Source organism: Postia placenta, assembly GCF_002117355.1.
Source record: "Postia placenta MAD-698-R-SB12 unplaced genomic scaffold POSPLAscaffold_5, whole genome shotgun sequence".
Taxonomy (NCBI): Eukaryota; Fungi; Basidiomycota; class Agaricomycetes; order Polyporales; family Adustoporiaceae; genus Rhodonia; species Rhodonia placenta.
Window position 1 is genome coordinate 395,082 of NW_020169836.1, and position 18,983 is coordinate 414,064.

Sequence of the window (18,983 nt, forward strand, 5' to 3'; positions counted from 1 at the left end):
AACGTCTCGCAGAACTATGCACAGCATTGTGCCATCCCTTCAATCCCTTATCTGGACGCATCGCGCAGAAGTTCGCAACGACCTCCACTTCCTTACGCACTTGAACGCGCGTGCCAAGTGAACACTTTTCTGACAACTCCGATGTCTTCGTGACTCATCGATTCTCAGCTCACCTCAGTGTCCGTCCAATCCATACTCTTGGCTTACAAAGATCACGAACATGAATATGCAGAACGACGCCTCGGCACGAACAACAAATCTGGTTAAACATGCGCTCCTGTCATTTCAACAGCCGAAGCGACTACTTGCCACGCTCCAGCGGTCTGTCTGAGCTAACACCATCAAGGCCCTGCTCGATCGTAGCCGTACTGCTTCAATCAGCTATTTTTTTATAATAGTCTAACATACGCGCAATATACAAACATTGTAACATATGATGATCGGCTTCCAGCCTGGGTGGTACCTCTGCACGAGTGCATGAATCTCGTAGCCGTCCTGCTACGTCTTGGTTTTCGGAATACAATCCAGATGCTGAATATTAATGGCGATGCGCCACACCAAGGTATCGGGATGCATTTGCGACGTCTATCCGGCACGAGGACACGACTCCCCCAAGTGCGGTGAAAAACCAGAGGACGACGGAGGCAACAGGTTCAATCTCGACTGAAGCTGATGGCGTCTCCAGTTCGCGCGCACGTATTTCAGCTGAGCGCACCAGTCACAAAACCATGCCAACTGGCGATGCGTGGATGGCATAGGCGGGCGACGCGACAGCCACCGGCGTTTGCCGTCGGCGACCGCATCTGAGATCATGAAGTTAGCGGACTGGCCAGGCGACCTCCGGCGGATGCCGAGGTGATACATCTAAGATTACAAAAGTTAAGACGGGACAAATGCTACACCTCAAACCTCCACCATCACCTTTAGTTGAAAATGGCATTCTGCCGCTCGGGCATACACCGCCCCGTTCGCTCAAATCTCTGTTGACTAGAAGGTGACCTCGCTGTCAATCAGTTCCTGCTGTTCCTCAGAGCAGAACGCCATCGCATCGCTGGTCCAAGCGCCTCTGTATCCCGCTCATTCGCGCCCCATAGTCAGTCTCGGACACTCGTGATTGGTGGCTGCGTCAAGCTATTTGGAAATGCGTGAGCACGTAATCCACACTTATTGAACAAGACATATCATATATTGTGGCATAGGCGACGAAGACAAAAGCTATAGACATAGGCACATGACGAACAAGCACAATGATCAAAGCAGTCGTACATGAATAGAGGCCAGCATTCGCGAAAGAGCAAGGAAATCAGCGGAGACCGTGGAGAGAAAGGAAACGATGCGAGGCTAGTAGTCATCAGGCGGTGCAGGTGAGCCTTCGTTCTCGCTTGCGTCCCTGTTGGTCATTCTTTCCTTGACCCACTCTACTGCATCCCTGTACGACATGTTGTGCTGGCTGTGGCAATGCCTCCCGCGCGAGTCGGTGCGGGAGTACATTTTGAGGCAGATCGGGCATTGCCACTCCTGCTGCTTGCCCTTGGTGCAGCCTGTTGTCATGTGGCGGTCGCGCACACCGCTGCGCGAGAACCATTCATGGCAGTCGCTGCATTGATAATTCCGTGCAGCGGGCGTCCAAGTCCTTGGCTTCCTGACGACGTGGGATTGCCGGAACCTGGTGCGAGCCTTCTTGGAACGAGGACGACGTGTGTCGGGAGCGGGGGTAGCGGTGTAGCCGTAGCCGTAGCCGCTGTTGGTGTAATCAATGGATTGAATCTCCTGCCCTACATATGGTAGGCCAGGGATTGGTGCGCTGGTTACGTCATACGACGCAACATGGGGCGCGTTGAAAGCGAGGCCGTGGTTGAGGCCCATTGAATACCAATGCATCTGGGTAGCAGTGGCATCCCATTGGCCGATGTAGTGCGGCTGATGATCGTAGGGCAGGTTGAGGTAGGGTTCTGTGGCAGGATCAGCCAGCCACGGGTATCCCATGAACGGCGCCGGCTCTTGGATGGAAGAGCTGCCTTCTGGGGACCTGAATGGTGTCCCTATGTGACTGAACGTTGAACTCCCATTTCCGAAGCTGGGAACCTGTGCGAATGATGCGAGACGTCAGATGTGGTCTAGCAGAAACACAGGATGCGACATACCTCTTGCGGCTCAAAAGGTGGAAGGTCCCAGTCGGTTTCCTGAACGATGGCCTGTAGATCAGGGATATCAAGCGAGCCCTCCGCGGTTCGAGGCCCGGCGACCTCTGTGACTTCTGCCGGGTCCGACGATAAGGACGACCACTGGTCAGTGCTCGTGGACGCCATTTCCTTGAGCTTCTCGCAGAATTCTAAAAACGGGTCCGAGGCCATTGCGGAGGGAGCAGGGGTGGTGTGGTTGGAGCTCATGATGTGGCTGTCTGACTCACGTAGAGATTGGTCTGTCTATGGAGCTGGAAAAGGTCGCTGCTGAGTGCGAAGATGGCCAAAGGGTAAGGAAGGAACTGCTTATATATCACTTTTTCGACGCCTCTGGTCCAACCATGGACACGTCGAACACCGGGCATGTTTACATTGTCCTTGTGAAGGTGAGCGTCCGAATCTTCCAGGCAATACAGTCCTGAATGACGAATGACAGACCGTAGAAGCAGGACCAGTCGAAAGCATGCGAAATGAAATGCGATCGAGTGGCAAATGTAGCGACAGGCCTTTGTTCTCGGTGCGGCGATCAGAGGACGGTGACACTCCCCGGTTCTTGCGCTGATGCAACGTGTCGTCAGGTGGGAACAAAGCTGCCTACCTCAATTCTCGAGCTCAGTGGATCCCACGGTCTGGCATTAGGTGCAAGAAGGCGTCGTAGGCCCGTTTATGGTGCGTGCCCCTATGACCACGCGAGGAAACGAGTTTCATGAACCGTCTTGCATTCAGCGTCTCTTCGAACGTGGAAAAGTACGACGGTCCTTAGGGATAGTGTATGCCATGTTGGATCGACCGTGACAAGGGTTCACTTGTCACCTTCCCAGTATTACCTCTTCACTCCATTGTGTGCCACTCCCGCCTGAACACCTCGTGCAGCGTGACATCTTTCTCTGGCCAGTTCGCGGCTCGAGCCTCTGGACCTAATTCGCGATGCAGATCTGTGGCTGAATGCTATCGTAATCTGCTCACGCACTGCAGCGGTCAGGAGCACCAACGGTTCGCGCCCTAAACGTCAGTGATAGACTTTGGGGATGGACAAACGGAACTCACCCTTGATGTGGTGCAGATTCTTGGTGTTTCGACGCGGGTCCAGAGACATTACGGAGGGTAGGCAGCTCTGCTGCATTATCGGTCTCGCTGACAATCAGGTCTAGGGTATTTATTTCATATGCGCTTTGTTGTATGCAAACTCGTGCTCGCATCCTCGGCGTGGGCCTTGAGCTTGCGAAGCGCGAGGGGTGGGGCCTAATTGTCCGAGCGAAAAGCCAGTTCTCCCAACGACTCGGTAGCGCTGCAGCGCCTGTCGTCATGCAAAGCATGGAGGAGCTGGGATGGGACATTTTCCTTCTTGCCCTACTCTGCGTGTACTTGGAACTGGTGCAATTTACTGGAGAGGAAGCCCTCCACACACCATTTGAGTGGTGTTCTTTCTTTTGCAAAGCCTGCAGCATCCATGAATTCCTGCACATGCGCGGTGGTGTTGTGCTGTGACGGAGGAGGTAGAGCAGCGGGCGGTATAGCCCTGATTTTTTGGCGGCGGTATCGTGTCCCCGTCACGGTCGTGAGCTCTTATTCGCACTGCAGGCTGACTCTGTTGGGTCGGTGAGTCGAGTCCTGGTCGGCGCCGCTCGTGAGGTGAAGACCTGCCCCAGGGGTCGTTCAGTTTTGATCTCGCATCCTGTGGTTCGCTTACGCTTCTTCTACCACAGCTCCGGCATCTATCTCAGGTGTAGGCCAATAAATTATGTTCCTTATGTGACGGGAATCCCAAATGGCATAACGCATGGAATGTTTCACATACTCTGACGGGTTTCTTGGCGGATACAATGCTTATTCATCATGAACATCTAACTCGGACCGTCACATCGTGTTGTACAAGGCGACCACTGGTGTCAGTCATCGCCACCCTTTCATGCTACGCTTGCCTACATGTGGAATCGCGGCACATTTCGCATCATCTGTCGATCACATGGTATTCGAGACGTAGATTCGGAATCATTAAGGGAGTTGGAGCTCGTAGTATTATCTCTCCTAAGTTTCAGCAAGATCCTGAAGTCCTCGACATAGATATGAGACTACCCAGCCAAGCCTCGACATCCTACTCATAAGAGCAATCAACAGCAGCTGCACAAGCCATTTCGGCAACATTGTGTGGTGCACGAAGGAATAGTGGGTTCTCGCTCGTGTTTGATGAAGGTCTCTATTTTGCAAACAGCCATCAATGATCGTTAGCTCAAATAATTGTAGGCGACCTACTGTCCGCAAAACCGCTGCGCTCCTGCAAAAATGAATCGCCCAACCCCCGGGCCTCTCGTTCTGAAGAATACGTGTGAATCAGATATGAAGGCGGCTTATGCTATGTGGTCCTCCTGCAACGGGGGACGCACTAGCCAGTCCAAACATGGCTAGGGCGAGTGCCAAGGTGAGTGTGACTCGCATAGTGTGAGGATCCAAGTAAAGATGGTGGATACTGAAAACCGGTGTATTCAAGTGAGGAAGATATCTAGCCTGTGTGAGCCAAGGGTCCCGCATAATGAACCTTTATACGACTCGGAGGGCGCCTGTCAGTCGCACATTCACAATCTCGGCCTGTCTCCATGCCTACTGGAGGGTTCATTCCGACGCTGGTAGATCAGCGTATCATAACGATGTCACGGAAAGTAGATACAGTGTATAAACCTCAGACGTCGGATTCTTGTTGTCGTGGTAGACAAGGCGCTCCGCGTGAGACAGCTTCCACGGCGCATGCTGAGCGATCCGTGGAATATGCAGTAGCCTATGCTTTGCGAAGCAGGTCTCAGCGCGCGACGCAGCTAACAATATGGTTCATGATATGTCAGAAACCTCTCAGTTAAGGACCAAGCCTTAAGGGGTTTTTCCGAAGCAGTATTCCTGATCGACTTGAGTGGAGAGGCAGAATGCAAAGGGAGCATTCGCTCCTCCATAGCTATCTGGTATTTGTTAGACAAGATCACACCTCCGGAGGTACGCTTCAGATCGCTATACTCGATTTTGTCCACTATGCTGGCACGACCTAGAATATAAAGAGAAGTATCAATAGCGACCGGTGCAGTGCCTAGCCATGCAGTGATAGTGTTTGCCCATTCGTTCTTTCTTTCATCGCATCTTCACCTTCCTGGAACTATCTCTGATACCCATATACCACTCATATGCTGTATCCTTACTCTCTGAGCCCCCCATTCCTTCTCTATGTAGTCTAATTCAGATCGCACAAGATGATTTTCCGCCGCAACAAGGAACCTCACCAAAAGGGGAAGTTGCATTGCATTGGCCGGCGTCAGGACGATAAAGGCTCCGATTGTTGGCCATAATCGTGGTCGGACAATGCGGAGTAAACTCGCTCGACATCAGACTATCGAGGATTCAGTCGGTAGAATTCTATTTCCACTAAAACGACACCTTCTATTTCTCCCTGCTTGATTTTCATCACCATGTGGACGGGACGACTCGTATGATAAATACTCGCCGCTCTTGGCATGCCCTTGTCTAGAGGATCTTCTCCCGTCCGCCGAGAAGCTGGGAGGGCTGGCGAGGGGCACCGCTGGCCACGGACCTTGTCGATATAAAAGCCGCAATCGTCTATCTGTCTCCGCATGTCTATCAGGCAGCCCCTGTCCTGGACATCGCAACTCCGGTTACCAACATAGTTATCGTGAGTATCACACGGGTTCATCCTTTGTGATGCACTGGCCGAGAAGCAACAGATGAGCACTCTACAGCACATGCCTGGCGGTAGAGCATCTCTATCGACCCAGCGTTACTATTTGTTTCATCCGTCCGAGGATATACTCTCCACTGACACGGCATGGCATGGGAGTATGGACAACACTGTCGACCCAGGAGACCCAGCGTACTTCCTACTGGAACCATTAGGGCTATATCCGGTACCAATCCACACAGACGATGTGTCCCCCATGTCTGCTCCTGGTCTACACATTGTAGAGCAGGAAACAAACAACACTGAACAAATCATCCACGATGAAGACCTTGAGCACATGCTTGACCTCGATCTCGAGAATGCTCGTGAAGAGCCTGACGACATCGATCATGACGGCACACCGCGCGACAGTGTTTCCGCCGCAATCACCAACCAACCCCCTGACCTGCGGCAGTCGCTCAACGTACTTACCCCAGTTTCCCAGTCATGCGAACCACCTCCACTTCTGGTGAATCGTGGAAAGAGAGGTCTCAGAGGTGAACTGTCCTCACTGCTGCTCCAAAAAGCGGCGCCATCCAGGACTCAGCCCGCACGGGCTGCAAAGAAGCCCGCCCGCAATGCAAAGCGGAGCTCCGATGACGTGCATGATGGCGACCGCGGAGGGACGACATCACGCACCAGTAAGAAGATTCGACTCACTATGCCTCCTGCTCCGCTTGCTTAATTGCGGCAGGACCGCAGCATCTCTGTCCAGCAACTCGTGGATCCCGCAGCCTTCGAGTGCCCAAAATGCAAGAAGCCAGAGGCAGACTTCACGAAAAGGCCTCAATTCGAACGGCATGTAAAGGGCTGCATTCTGGGTAAATTGCACTCGTGCTGGGTATGCGCGGAGGAGAAAAAAGTTGCCTTTGCTCGGTTCGACGCTCTGCAGCGTCATTTCGAGGCGAAGCATCCATGGGCGCCGGTCCCGTCGCGGAAGGGTTGACGTTTCAGGCTTGTCTTGGATGCTACGTACGACACACGGCTGATTGTAGTAGATCTGCCTCGATCGACATTGAGCGAGCGGAACACAGCTGAAGGAGTAATTTGTTCTTACGCTGGTAATCTCGAACCTCCGGGTTGTGTATTAACACTATGATAACAATGTTTCGTGTCGCCGGGTAGCTTTGTGTGATGAAAGGACAAGATGATCAGGCGTGCCATCCGAGATGGTCAGATGGACCGGCGCTTGTAGATGGATCATAGCCGCGTCATCAGTCACATCGTATGGCACTGCGTAGTCGCCTATAATATGGCCAATTTCATTACATTCATGTCGGGGCGATTTACATCTCGGAGATCACCTCTACATACGTATGCTGTACGTATGCTGAAGAAGATAGACAACTCGCATATACTCAGCCTGAAACGTACACAAAGGTAGGGCGAGCCGCGACAAATCTAGCAAAAGCAAAACTAGAGAACGCTAATGTTGGCAGCTGTGGCCGTTCCGAGCAAGTACAATCTTGACCAACTGCCAGCGGGCATCGGCACTTCTGGAAGGGGATTGAATAGCAGCCTCTCACGCAACTTCTGCCGCTCGTCTCCACGCACGTCCTTGAACATCGGGTAGTACTGCTCCCTGACATTGTATCATCGCCTTTTTTGTTCAGCATCGTTGCATTTACTCAAATGGAAGATTTTGAGATTAAGATCGATCTCCTCCAAAAACGCGGCAGCCTCGGACACGAGACGGTCAATGACTATCCACGAAATGTCGAGTCTGTCAATATTGGGGAGCTGGGGCTGCGCCGGAGAGTTTGTTGTCGCGGAAGGACCTGTAGTACCGCTCGCCATGAATGGAATTAGAGACTGGAAGCGACTCGACCAGAGCGAGAAGCAAGATTATATCCGTCTCGTGTTTCAGCCGTTGACAACCATGTCTGGTGTTCGACGAAATCTGATCAGCTTCACCAGCGGGGCATATTCAATGATTGCGGCGAAGTCGCTAGCAATGAGGTTTCGTTGTACATCCTGTGGAGGTGATATATTCAGTACGTATCCCGCTTCTGAGAGAGACTGGCTGCGCACATAGACTCGAATGCTTCTGTTCTCCACGCATTGGCCGGGTAGTAGGCGGAATATTGGGATAGGGTTTTCCAAGCATCGCCATAGCACTTCAATTGCAGTTGGGTAAAATATGCTGCCCAACCGTGCCAGCACAGCAAGGGATGGGTAATCGCTGTCTGACAGATTATCCGAAAGATCTCCGCGATCGAGACCACTTGATACATTGTATGTGGGTGTCGACGATGTGCTGGACAAGAGCGGCTTCGGGAGCCCTCTGCGCTTGTGTTGCCAGCTAACACTGCCGGCCAAGGTACAGGATCCCAAATGAGCGTTATAGCCAAGCACCACACTCGCGCCCAGCGTGACGAGTGGCCTCATGCACCCTCTGCATTTGTGTTACCAGCCAGGTGTGCTGTCCGTATGTGTCGGTTCAGAGATGCTTAGCGGATGTACTCGTCGGACCCTGTGTCTGTGTCACGGTCACATATCTCGCATCTGAGGGGCCCATTCGACGCCACTTGGGGTCGCATTGCCTTGATAGCAGATCTGCATGTCTGCTGTGGTGTCTTCTCCCCTTCCTTCCCTTCGCAGGTGCGCGTGGCTGTGCGAGTCGGTAAGCGGGGTCGTGGGCACCATGAGGAGAGATACCCCAGCATGCCCCTCAGAGTCGGTCGCGTCTTTGTGTGTGCTGACGCATATGCGATGTTTTTGAGGAATAGAGGTGGACAGAAGTCTTTGTCTGTTGTTGGGCTGGGGAATATCGAGTATGTGGATGCGTTGTCGCCAGGTATTTGGGCGCATGAATGTGAACACGACATGGCGTGATACAAGTTGCAATTCGCAACAAAGGCACGATTGGTGGTGGTACTACGAATTCTGTGGTTAGCTTCGGAACTCGGTGTGTGCTTGTCGAGAAAGACTCACGTATGCAGGAGCGACAGCCCACAGGCCTCGTGATACTGCGATGAGAGAGTTAATAGTGAGGGGTGGACACAGACAGGAAACGGTTTATATAGATGACTACGGTGCGTCCTCGACGCTCATGCAAAGTCACTGTCCTTTGTCTGTTCTAAAGGTCTTCACACCTAGTCCTGAATAACACTGGTATACAACGTGCAGCCGTTCATTTATACTCTTCAAAGTGAGATCTGGGTCTCCAGAAATAATGCAAGCATCGAAGCTGATTACGAGAGGCGTTGACCGCAGGTGCGGAATGAGTTGTTGGCTGTCGGTTGAACAAGGCAAACATAATAGACCAGACTACACCTTTGTTCACTTGAGGTTTACAATGCGTGGAGTCTAATTATGAGACTAGGAAGAAGGCTCCGCCGCACCTTCGGCCACGCCGCTTTGCCAGCGCTCGACGCCCCCTCTTCCCTCCCTTTACCTCGAACCCTCACGATGGCAATTCACCTTGTACGATAAGTCAATGGTCAGGAACGACGCATTGGGGCGGTATCTCAGAAGGCAGCACCACATGTCCGAGGCGAATGCGAATGCGGTCGTCGCGCATGTTGCTGCTAGCAAGTAGTTCACCGACTGATCACTCACTGTTTTCGGGTAGTCACTAGTCGTGCTCTCTCCTTCTCGCCTTGCACTTCTCGTATCCTGCCTCTATATTAACATAGTGCTCTCCAGATCGTATTCGTAATTGTGGTGGATTATGATTCGAGGCCTATATGAGTATGAGTGCATATGCACCGTGTTTGTAGATAATTGGCTGATATAATGTGGGCTGCATGCTGGCGGACTGCTTGTCTACCTGTGAAGACCTCATGATGATAGTGATCGATATGCGACATTTTTGTCGCGTACTGGCGTCGTTGACTAGCATCATGCCTTGAAGCGCTACCAGGTGCATGTTTTTCAATCGCCAAGATGGGGAGTAGCATAGAAATCGGCATAGCATGAGTCTCTGTCCCCGAGCAGAGTCAGTGCGATGGTGAAGAATGGGGCGAGTCGTCAGCCGATCTCATACTCGCTGCTATGGGCGTCTGCACTCCCACCGGTGTTTGCCGTAGATGATCGCGTCTATCTTGGGGAGAGCGGACTATTGTTACTCTCATCATTATATTGACCTCTCCTTTCTCTCGACGGAGCTGGAAACACTGGCGCTCGGAACTCTGGATACAACCACATGCTCCGCCACGACGCAACTATATCATCGTGACAAATCTTATACTACGCACGAGCAACGCCTCCTAAGTAATAGGGGGATCTCTGCATTTCTACCACGACGTCTATTTATGACCGGTCACCGTAACGCCAACTTTATGTGACTGTCTGCAGAGCAACGCGCGAGGTGAGCCGAATACTTTGACCAGCGACTGGGAAACGTGCAAATTAAGACCTGTCCTATGTGACACGCAAACAACGAGAATGGGCATACAAGGGACACAGCTAGAAGAGCATAACCGAGACTGGTTGAGTCAGGAGAGTGATAGAGGGAAGAGAACATAACGAAACAGTGAGTGTTTCGGTTATTGGCATACCTGTCGGCGGCAAGCTTCGAGACAAGGGCGCTCGCCTCGTGTGAAGTGACAGATTATGCTGCTTGAGTGCGTCGCCTAGTCATACTCTTGGGGTATTGAGAGCGGAACCATGACGATGGGTCGCGATGCGTGTCCCATACATGCTGGTAGAGTGACTAGATGTGGGGGTAGTGTTAGTGTTTGCCACAGGCGTCGCATAGGAACAGCCCCTATGATGACTTTGTAGGCGACGCTTCATTGATCGCGGGAGCGCGTAGGCGGCGTGGTACCTTGGCTCCCTTTGTCGCATTCACAGGTGTGCGCCGACGCTTTAGGACTGCGGGCAGGGCGGGAAAGGTAGACGGTGCAGTGGGAGACGGTGCAGCGGCAGGAAGTGGGTCAATGTGCCGGACTCACCATGTGGTGTCGTCGGTGTCGTTGCTAATGGCTCCGTGTTAAGTGTGATAGTGTTCCTGCCCTGCGCATTGTGGGCCAGGACCGGGTCCACTTGATACACCGCTCATCGTACTAGGTCATGAGGGTATATAGGACCCGAGGACGTATCTATCCCCGTTTTCCGAGTGTATCCTGAAACAGGCGCGAATGAATGATACTGATCGACCGCTACATTTGACCAGGCACTCGGCATGAAGAAGTCATCCGTTGGGACGGAGGGAAACTGGCAGGCCCTGCGTGGTAGTGCGCATCCAAGGCCCTCATAATCAAAGATGCTAATGACCAGAGCTCGGATAATGCCTTGCAGAAAGCTGTCAACGTCGGCTTCGAGATGTAGAGAGACTACTGCTGGCAGGAGCGCTGTCGCCCTGGAGCTGTGCAAGGATTGCATATGTCCGTCATGGTACGAACCGCGTTCCTTAATTTGCATTGGAGTAGTATCTCACTTTTCTGGTAAAGCGCCATGAATAGAATCTGTAGGTGAATCGTGTAGAGGCAGAGGGTAAATGTCCAAAATGTCCATTATGCAGACCTTGCATGTATCCCCTGAAGTACTAGATTCATGGCGTCATATATTTAGAAATTGCCAAAGCCGTCGCCGAAACACGTCAAAGCCACCTGTCCGCAGCGTTTTATGAGCGCGTAAAAGACCTTCGCCACAGTTGTCATCGAACACCGTGGGAACTCTTCGCCACACACAAAACTCGCCTCTCCTTCCCCTTCCTTCTCTTACTCCTTTCATTCATCAATGCCCCTATCTCGCAGAAATGAATGCATCTGCATCGACTGCTCTATTACTCAATTCTAGGTCCCCGACGCATCGGGCACTTGTGGTTGCTGAGATTGTGGCAACAATCTGCCAATTTCTACAAGAAGATGACGGTGAATCGCTCGCCGCCTTGGCCCGAACATGTCGTGCGCTCCGCACGCCTGCGCTCGAGGTCCTATGGGGCCGCCTTAAAAACCTTATACCGATTTTTCGACTGTTGCCCCCCGACGCGTGGGCATTCCACGTCGATGAAATCACTTCACGCCGTGTCTATGTGGGTGCTCTGCTTCCATCAGCCAATGAGTGATACTGACATAGTTGATATCCACCAGCGCCTAGAACGGGACCTCGTCCCAGAAGACTTTACGACAATGGCAAAATACACCCCGTTGGTGAAGACCATTGGGTTTAATCGACGCGGCGATGGCTGGCCCTCCTACGAGTACGACGTCCTTCCTGCAGGTCCAACGCAAATTATGGCGCAATGTTTCCCTCAGCCCATCCTTTTTCCAGCTCTACGTACCTTGGACTGGCCGCGCACTTTCTGTACTGCCACAGCTCATCATCTTCAAAACCCTCACGACGCGTGTGAAGACTTTTGGGCTTGTGCATGTCTGTGCATCGGACCCAAGCTCAAGAATGTCGTTATCGACGTATCCGTCCACTGTCGCCATGTCCTAGAGAAAGACTGGAATGCCCAACTGATGAACTTCATGACGAGGGTTGGCACAGAATGCCCACAGCTTGCCGAGATGGACGTAGACGTCACTACCGAATGGGGAAGCTCTGGGATTCTTCCATTCGCCACAGAATGGCTCTCCTCGCTGGTCTGCCGAATTCCACGGCTCGAGGTACTTCGCTGCGGAACAGTCCCTCTGGACGGAACTGCGCTGGCTCATCTCGGTTGTTCTTCCACCTTGAAGGAGCTGTGTGTGCTTCTGACTCGTGACACTGTCGACTCCTATACGGCAATCTCTCTCGATTCTGGCGTTCGAGCGCGCTTCGCCGCACTCCGAGCATTGGACATCTGGACAAAAGACCTGGCAGTTTTCAATGATCTGGCGGATGGCAACGTTATGTTTCCGCAAGTGGAGGCATTTAACATTGAATTCATCTCGTGCCCATCTGGATCTGATGTCGATGCCTTTTTCAACGTGCTTCACGATCATTTCTCGCCCTCGAGACTTCAGCGTCTCACTGTCAACACTGATGCTTGGTCCGATTCATGGTCCAGCAACACTGTTTTTTCTCGTGCATGTGCTCTTCTGCCCCTTCATGTGCGTCGCCTTCTTGCGTTCCATGAGTTGAGGCAAGTAGACTTCAATGCACGCTGGTCAGTAAATCTCAACGACGGCATAGCGGAGGCCATGTCACAGGCGTGGCCGCATGTCGAGACGCTGAGACTCTCACCGCAACGCGGGCACTGGGAAGAAGACGAAGTCACATCAACGCTGCGTTCGCTGCACGCATTGGCCACAAATTGTCCACGTCTGGTCCACCTAGACATACCATTCCAGGCGGATGGCGCCAACATCCACCTCCTGCCACCGCGTATCAAGCAGAATCACCCGCTCAAACGTCTTGGCTTGCAGTGGGTGCTCATTGACGAACACGTCTCCGAGGTCGCGGCGTTGTTGGGAGAAATCGTTCCTAACATCTCGATCAACGCGAGTTGCTTGCGCGACGATGAGCAAGAGAGTCGGTGGCTTGCAGTGAAGAGCGAGCGTACGCCGGCGCTGACAGGATCTACAGATGCCGAGCTAGACACTCCGTTCAACGATTGGGACTGGTAGGGATGACCAATTTGCAAGGAGTACGACAGGGTTGTCGAGACAAGAGCGCTCACCGCAGACGACCGGTGGCATCGCGTTGAACCGCGTCAAAGTCTCAGCGAGGCAAATCCTTGCTAGCTTACTTCGTTGTGACATAATCGGCGCCCTGAGGACGGCTGATTTTGGCATGCAGATTATTCACAGATGCAAATTCGCGCCGCATCTGTGCTGCGTACAGTGACCATCCGGACACAAAGTCACGATGATGGCTAGGAAGCACTTCATGAGCAAGACCATAACAAGACTTCATCAACTTGTGGATCTACAACTTTCCGCTCATAGGCCCCGATGAACACGTAGTGGGTGGGGGAGGATCGACGATGAAAGACTCAATGGCCAGGGTATTGTTACTATAACAGTATATAATACGTCGGGTCATCTGATCTTTTGCATATGAATATACTTGAAATACTACCAAGCCGGCGACAGAACTTTGCTTATAAAAATGTATGGCTAAGATGCGCATAGACGGACAACAGATGACAAGTCGCGGACCGTATCCTCGGCGCTGTCTCCCTGAACAGGCCAAATACCTTCCCGAATAGGGCGACAGCGACGCCACTGTCGACGACCCGAAGACGATCCGCGCGGCGTATCGTCTTCTACGTCACGATATCCTCGCGCATCACGTATATAAAGAGAGCGTGTGGTCGACCTTGTGCGACAGCCCCCTCTTTTCTCCCCCGCTCTCTCCCCCGCCGACTCTGCGGCGCTGTTGCCATTTGACGCCATCTTGCAACTGCATGCCGCTAACGCAGCTCGCCGGCATCGCGTCAGACGGTCTTCGATGGTGACACGCTCATAAACCGTTTTTCTCTTCCTTCCACGATTTTGTCTATTTCGCAACACTCGGAACGCCCTCTGCTGCCCCTCGAGATTCTCATTCTGGCGCATACACTCTCAAGCACGAATCGTCGCATTTCACGTCTCTTACACTCGGCATCGCAATCCCTGGCCGGACGAGAACTGATGAAGCATCTATGACGGAAGACACAACGCGCTACACATAATCATACCGGTATTAAGACACAGAAAAACACTTCCGATTTGTAAAGAATGACACAAGCGTCCGTCTAAAGCTCACCCTCCACCCGTCCACCTCCTGCCTGCTTTCTTTGTTGGAGCCGTCGAAAGCTTCCGACGGCGGTATATATCTCGTTGGCGCCAGCATCATGACTGCGCTACCCGCTTCTCGTCGCTGCCCTCCACCGTGCTCCCCGTGCTGCCCTCGTGTTCCCGCACCGCAACGTCGACCCCTTGGTGATGCAGGTGCTCGTGCTTCGGCTCGCGGCCACCGCCTGGCGCGGCAAGGTCGCTTGTCGGGCGCAGGTCGTCGCGGAAGCCGCCGCCGGAGATGTAGTCCAGGCCGACATAGTCGTACGCGAACTCGCCCATCTCCGTGTCATCGATGCCGATGATCTCCGCATCATCGGTGCAGCGCAGACGCATGCCGGGGATGTAGTGCATTACCCAGAGGATGATGGTCTAGAACGCGGGCGGTGAGTGCGCATATAGTCGGGCAAACGGTGCGTGGGACGTACGGTCATGACGAACGAGTAGCTCATACCGGACACAGAGTCCGCGAGCTGGTATCCGAGCTGGATGTAGTGGTGGTCGAGCCAGCCACCAGGGATTTTCGTGATGGCGTCGAAGCCGGCCACGCTCGCCTGCGCGAACAGGCCTGTGAGAATATTGCCTACAACTCCGCCGATAGCGTGCGAGGCGAAGATCTGCGGCAGGTCAGTCCCATGTATGCGTCGATTTAGAGCGGTGGAACTCACATCGAGACAGTCATCGTAGCCGAGATAGAATTTCAGCTGCGTTGCAAAGTTGCATACAGTGCCGGCCATGAAGCCGAAGAGCACCGCGGCCGCTGCAGCCAGCGTCAGCATTGGCAGGTACTATTGTGATACTAGAGACATACGTGAACCGACGAAACCGGAGCCAGGCGTGATGGCCACAAGGCCGGCAATAGCGCCAGAGCAGAAACCGACGGTCGACCATTTGCGCTCGAGACGGTAATCCTGGCATAGCAGCGTCAACGGTCTCGTCCCCCGCCAAATACACGTCCCCCGCACTCACCCAGAGCATCCATGTCAGGCCGCCGACACTGGCAGCGAGGTTCGTGACGATGCACGCCTGCACCGCGCGCAGGTTCGCGCTCAGCGCGCTGCCGCCGTTGAAGCCGAACCAGCCGAACCACAGGAAGACGGTCCCGAGCACGACGTAGGTCGTGTTGTGCGGCTTGTACGCGAGCCGCTCGGTGCCGTACCCGCGGCGCTTGCCCAGGTAGATGCTGATCGCGAGCGCGGCCGTGCCGGAGGAGATGTGCACGGGCGTGCCGCCAGCGAAGTCGAGCCCGCCGAGGATGAACGACCAGCCGGACGAGTTCCACGTCCAGCACGCGATGGGGTCGTAGACGATCGTGGACCATATGAACACGAAGACCATGACCGGCCCGAGGCGCGCGCGTTCTGCGAATGCACCGATTGCGAGCATCGGCCTGTGGATGCGTCAGAAAGGGGCGGAGATGCGCTGTGCGCGGGGACGTACGTGATGGCCGCGAACATAAGCTGGAAGACGCAGAACGCGATGGACGGGACGCGTGTGCTCCCCACGGATGGTTTCTCCAGCACGCCCTTCAGGCCGAAGTATTCTGTGGGGCAAGCATGGTGAGCAACCGCACGGATCCTGTCTCCATGCATTCGAGGTGCAAATGTTGCCAATGGACCCTGAATCGCCGGAAATGTCCGGAGCGCTATCGTAGACAGAGGAATGGAAGAGCGATGTAAACATGGCTGCTAGGTGTGTCGAGCTAGTGGTTCGCCGATCATATGCCGTCCAACGGAAGCGCACGCATGGAAGCACAGGTACATCTGACAGTCCACAGGTCCCGTAGACTGCCAGATGGAGGTCAAGCAAAATTGGCGCGCGTGTGGCGTCGATTTGGCGTCGAGCACGCGAGTAATTCATTCTCCTGTCAAACCTGAAGCCGGCTCGCACTAGATGCCATAAGGCGGTGTCCGTGTACGTGATGGGTTGGTCGCCGAGTTCAGCTGACTGTTACTCGCCTCCGCAGCCGACAGCCCATCCAACCCCCGCCCACTCGGAAAAAAAGACAATGCAGAGCAAGACGTGCACTCACGGAGGTTGCCAATGTAGTGATTCGTCGCCGTATCACTGAACGCCAGCGAGAAGCTACACCGGGTTCCCACTGTCAACACATATCCCGAACAGCATCCTGCGCACCACTTACCCCCAGAAAAACCACTACCAATGGATCGTGGTGAGGATTGCATGACATGTGCGCGGAGGTAGCGACGTACCTGGAAGGAGACGACAGCGATGGTCATCATGCACATCCAAATCATGCTGAGAGCATTCTTGCGTCGGAGAAGACCCGAATAGAAGAAGCCGACACCTGGAATCATGATCCACACGAGAGCCGTGGAGCAGAGCACCCAGGCAATGTCGCCGAGGTTGTACACGTATGTGGTGTCGGTGGACGAGTCGTACCATACAAGGTCGCCCGCTATGCGGTCGTCAGTGGGCACACGGAAGGGCTGGGAGAGAGCGGTGCGTACAAGCATCGTACGTGACGTTGACCATGGCGGGGCAGCAGTCTGCGGTGGCGGATGCAGGGACTGGTCTGCTGAAGGCGTGGAGTGGGCCTTCTGAAAAGGAGAAGGAGCGTTCGCGAAGGCGGAGGAAGAAGGACGGGCAGCGCAGACGACCCGGGCGCGATAAAAGGCGTCTGCGACCCGCGAACCAGGCGCCCGCCCCGCCGCTTATCGTCCAATGGGAAGCCCGGCGTTTATCGCTGGAGGGATGTCAAGATCGCACAGCAGATCTGCCCGCCCAGTGGTGATGAATTTGCGCCCCGGCCAGGAACAGGTCCTTGCAGGCGCGTTCTCGCTCCAGGAATCTGCTGGCTTGGCTGTTTTGCGGGATCCTGTCGTGCATTCACCGACGAGACAGCGTCGGCGGTTCACCAAGGGCGATGGCGATGCGACCTCTGCAACGCGGCCGTCGACCAAGAACTGTCGAGGCGGAAGGCGGGGAAGCGGGATCAAGATCTGTCGCCGATTTGACGGGGTCCCGGCACCCCTAGCGCATCTCGAATAGGACATTTCGACAGGCAGACAGACAGTCAGTCAGCACGCCAAGCACGCCAAAAACAGTTGCAGTAACTTTGCAGGCAGTTCGTGCACCGTTTCCTATGCATCTTCTCGTAAAATGATGGTCACTGAAGCTGCATTTGTAGGAGGACCCCGACAGCGGCTGTGGAGAAAGAAGTCTCGATCGTGGACTCGATCGCATCGGTCGCATGCGGAAGAGCGCGCGCGCACCATAGATAGCGACTACATCCTCCCGTTCCTGAACGTTTTCTCCTCGGCTTCCGGCTTCTTCCTGCACCTCGTCCTGTGCATCGATGCCACATTCCGCCTCGCGACGGCGGCGACCAAGTCATAAAGCCTTGATAGCGACGCGGCGGATGTGGAACAGGCAAAACGACCAAACGACGTCCATGGCTCTCTCAGCATCCGGCCACCGTATACCCAGGCCTGTCACCCCCTGAGTTTCGGCCTCTGCTGCGACTATCTTTTGCTGTCGCCACTTGGACTGGGACGTGGGCTTGGCTATTCCTATCTGCTCACGGGTGCCATTTTCCCGTCCTTTCCCTTCTCCGGGGATGCTATAGCCGTTGGATTTGTAACTGGCAGCCTGGCCTACACTGAAACGATGCGACGTTTTCGGTGCCACCGGTCGTGTCGCAGAGTAATGTTTGTCAAATATGTGCTGACGCCCTGCCGTTCATTTCAAACCTGCTGCGGCAAGTCCGTCTGCGCTAGAGGACAGATGACGTCCCAGTGTTGTATGTGCGCCTCCATTCACATCCAATCTCTACTGCTAGCGGGCTATCTCGTAAGATGTACCTTGCCCCGCGAAGCACCAGGGTCCTAGTCTCGATCGAACAAACTCTGTTTTATGAGCTCGCCCCTGCGCGCCCGCTATCCTCTATCGACTTCCCCACATGCCGCCGGGCTACGACCGGCAAGCGTTCTCTGGCGACCGATAGACGGGTTGGTAACGCCCTACGGATGTCTAAATCAAACACTGTTATCAGGCACAACGAGTGCCTTGCATGTGCCTGGCGGTGTCTTGATAACGCCAGCCGACAAATACATTTCATCTTCGGCTGCGCCCTTCTGCAGCTTCTCTTCTGGCTCTGAAATATGTGTACTGTCATATTCCGTCGTGGACGGGCTTCTTAGCCCTCACGGTCACCACTTTTATAGAGAAGAGGATTGCACTCATATGGCCCAGCACTCGGGCCATCTTATCGTGTCCTATGGTTGTCGCGACGGATCGGGTGCGTTGTGATTTATTACTGCGGGTGACAAAGTCGCACATGCCGCAGCGTATTTCAAACCTCCTGCTGTACCGAAGGCGCGTCATACCCCATTTCACACTACTCCCTCCATCGGATCCGCAAATAGTGCAAGTATGCGAGCAGAACGCGGGAGGTCTTATCAAACAGAGAGG

At 54.0% G+C, this 18,983-nt stretch overlaps 6 protein-coding genes across 6 annotated transcripts; 2 read left to right on the forward strand and 4 right to left on the reverse strand.

Moving 5' to 3' along the window:
- Window positions 1-1,341: 1,341 nt before the first annotated feature.
- POSPLADRAFT_1139068 (hypothetical protein) lies at window positions 1,342-2,354 on the reverse strand (the record flags this gene model as incomplete). The annotated part of the gene is made up of 2 exons (XM_024484993.1): window positions 1,342-2,085; window positions 2,145-2,354. The coding sequence occupies 2 exons, from the start codon at window positions 2,352-2,354 to the stop codon at window positions 1,342-1,344; spliced, it is 954 nt and encodes a 317-aa protein (XP_024340033.1).
- Window positions 2,355-3,014: 660 nt separating this feature from the next.
- On the reverse strand, window positions 3,015-4,619 carry POSPLADRAFT_1032930 (hypothetical protein; the record flags this gene model as incomplete). The annotated part of the gene is made up of 7 exons (XM_024476896.1): window positions 3,015-3,100; window positions 3,154-3,185; window positions 3,231-3,330; window positions 3,592-3,641; window positions 3,874-3,898; window positions 4,437-4,496; window positions 4,568-4,619. The coding sequence occupies 7 exons, from the start codon at window positions 4,617-4,619 to the stop codon at window positions 3,015-3,017; spliced, it is 405 nt and encodes a 134-aa protein (XP_024340034.1).
- A 1,013-nt stretch (window positions 4,620-5,632) lies between these two features.
- Window positions 5,633-6,844, forward strand: POSPLADRAFT_1045626 (hypothetical protein; the record flags this gene model as incomplete). The annotated part of the gene is made up of 5 exons (XM_024478811.1): window positions 5,633-5,650; window positions 5,692-5,772; window positions 5,806-5,853; window positions 5,921-6,499; window positions 6,593-6,844. 5 exons carry the CDS (start codon window positions 5,633-5,635, stop codon window positions 6,842-6,844), a joined length of 978 nt encoding a protein of 325 aa, XP_024340035.1.
- A 917-nt stretch (window positions 6,845-7,761) lies between these two features.
- Window positions 7,762-8,709, reverse strand: POSPLADRAFT_1032932 (hypothetical protein; the record flags this gene model as incomplete). The annotated part of the gene is made up of 2 exons (XM_024476897.1): window positions 7,762-8,293; window positions 8,393-8,709. 2 exons carry the CDS (start codon window positions 8,707-8,709, stop codon window positions 7,762-7,764), a joined length of 849 nt encoding a protein of 282 aa, XP_024340036.1.
- A 2,317-nt stretch (window positions 8,710-11,026) lies between these two features.
- Window positions 11,027-13,397, forward strand: POSPLADRAFT_1139614 (hypothetical protein; the record flags this gene model as incomplete). The annotated part of the gene is made up of 5 exons (XM_024485067.1): window positions 11,027-11,078; window positions 11,143-11,238; window positions 11,416-11,512; window positions 11,644-11,878; window positions 11,937-13,397. 5 exons carry the CDS (start codon window positions 11,027-11,029, stop codon window positions 13,395-13,397), a joined length of 1,941 nt encoding a protein of 646 aa, XP_024340037.1.
- Window positions 13,398-14,606: 1,209 nt separating this feature from the next.
- On the reverse strand, window positions 14,607-17,045 carry POSPLADRAFT_1055307 (hypothetical protein; the record flags this gene model as incomplete). The annotated part of the gene is made up of 10 exons (XM_024480626.1): window positions 14,607-14,921; window positions 14,978-15,166; window positions 15,218-15,309; window positions 15,361-15,460; window positions 15,519-15,939; window positions 15,990-16,092; window positions 16,582-16,634; window positions 16,693-16,706; window positions 16,763-16,968; window positions 17,021-17,045. The coding sequence occupies 10 exons, from the start codon at window positions 17,043-17,045 to the stop codon at window positions 14,607-14,609; spliced, it is 1,518 nt and encodes a 505-aa protein (XP_024340038.1).
- Window positions 17,046-18,983: the final 1,938 nt, after the last annotated feature.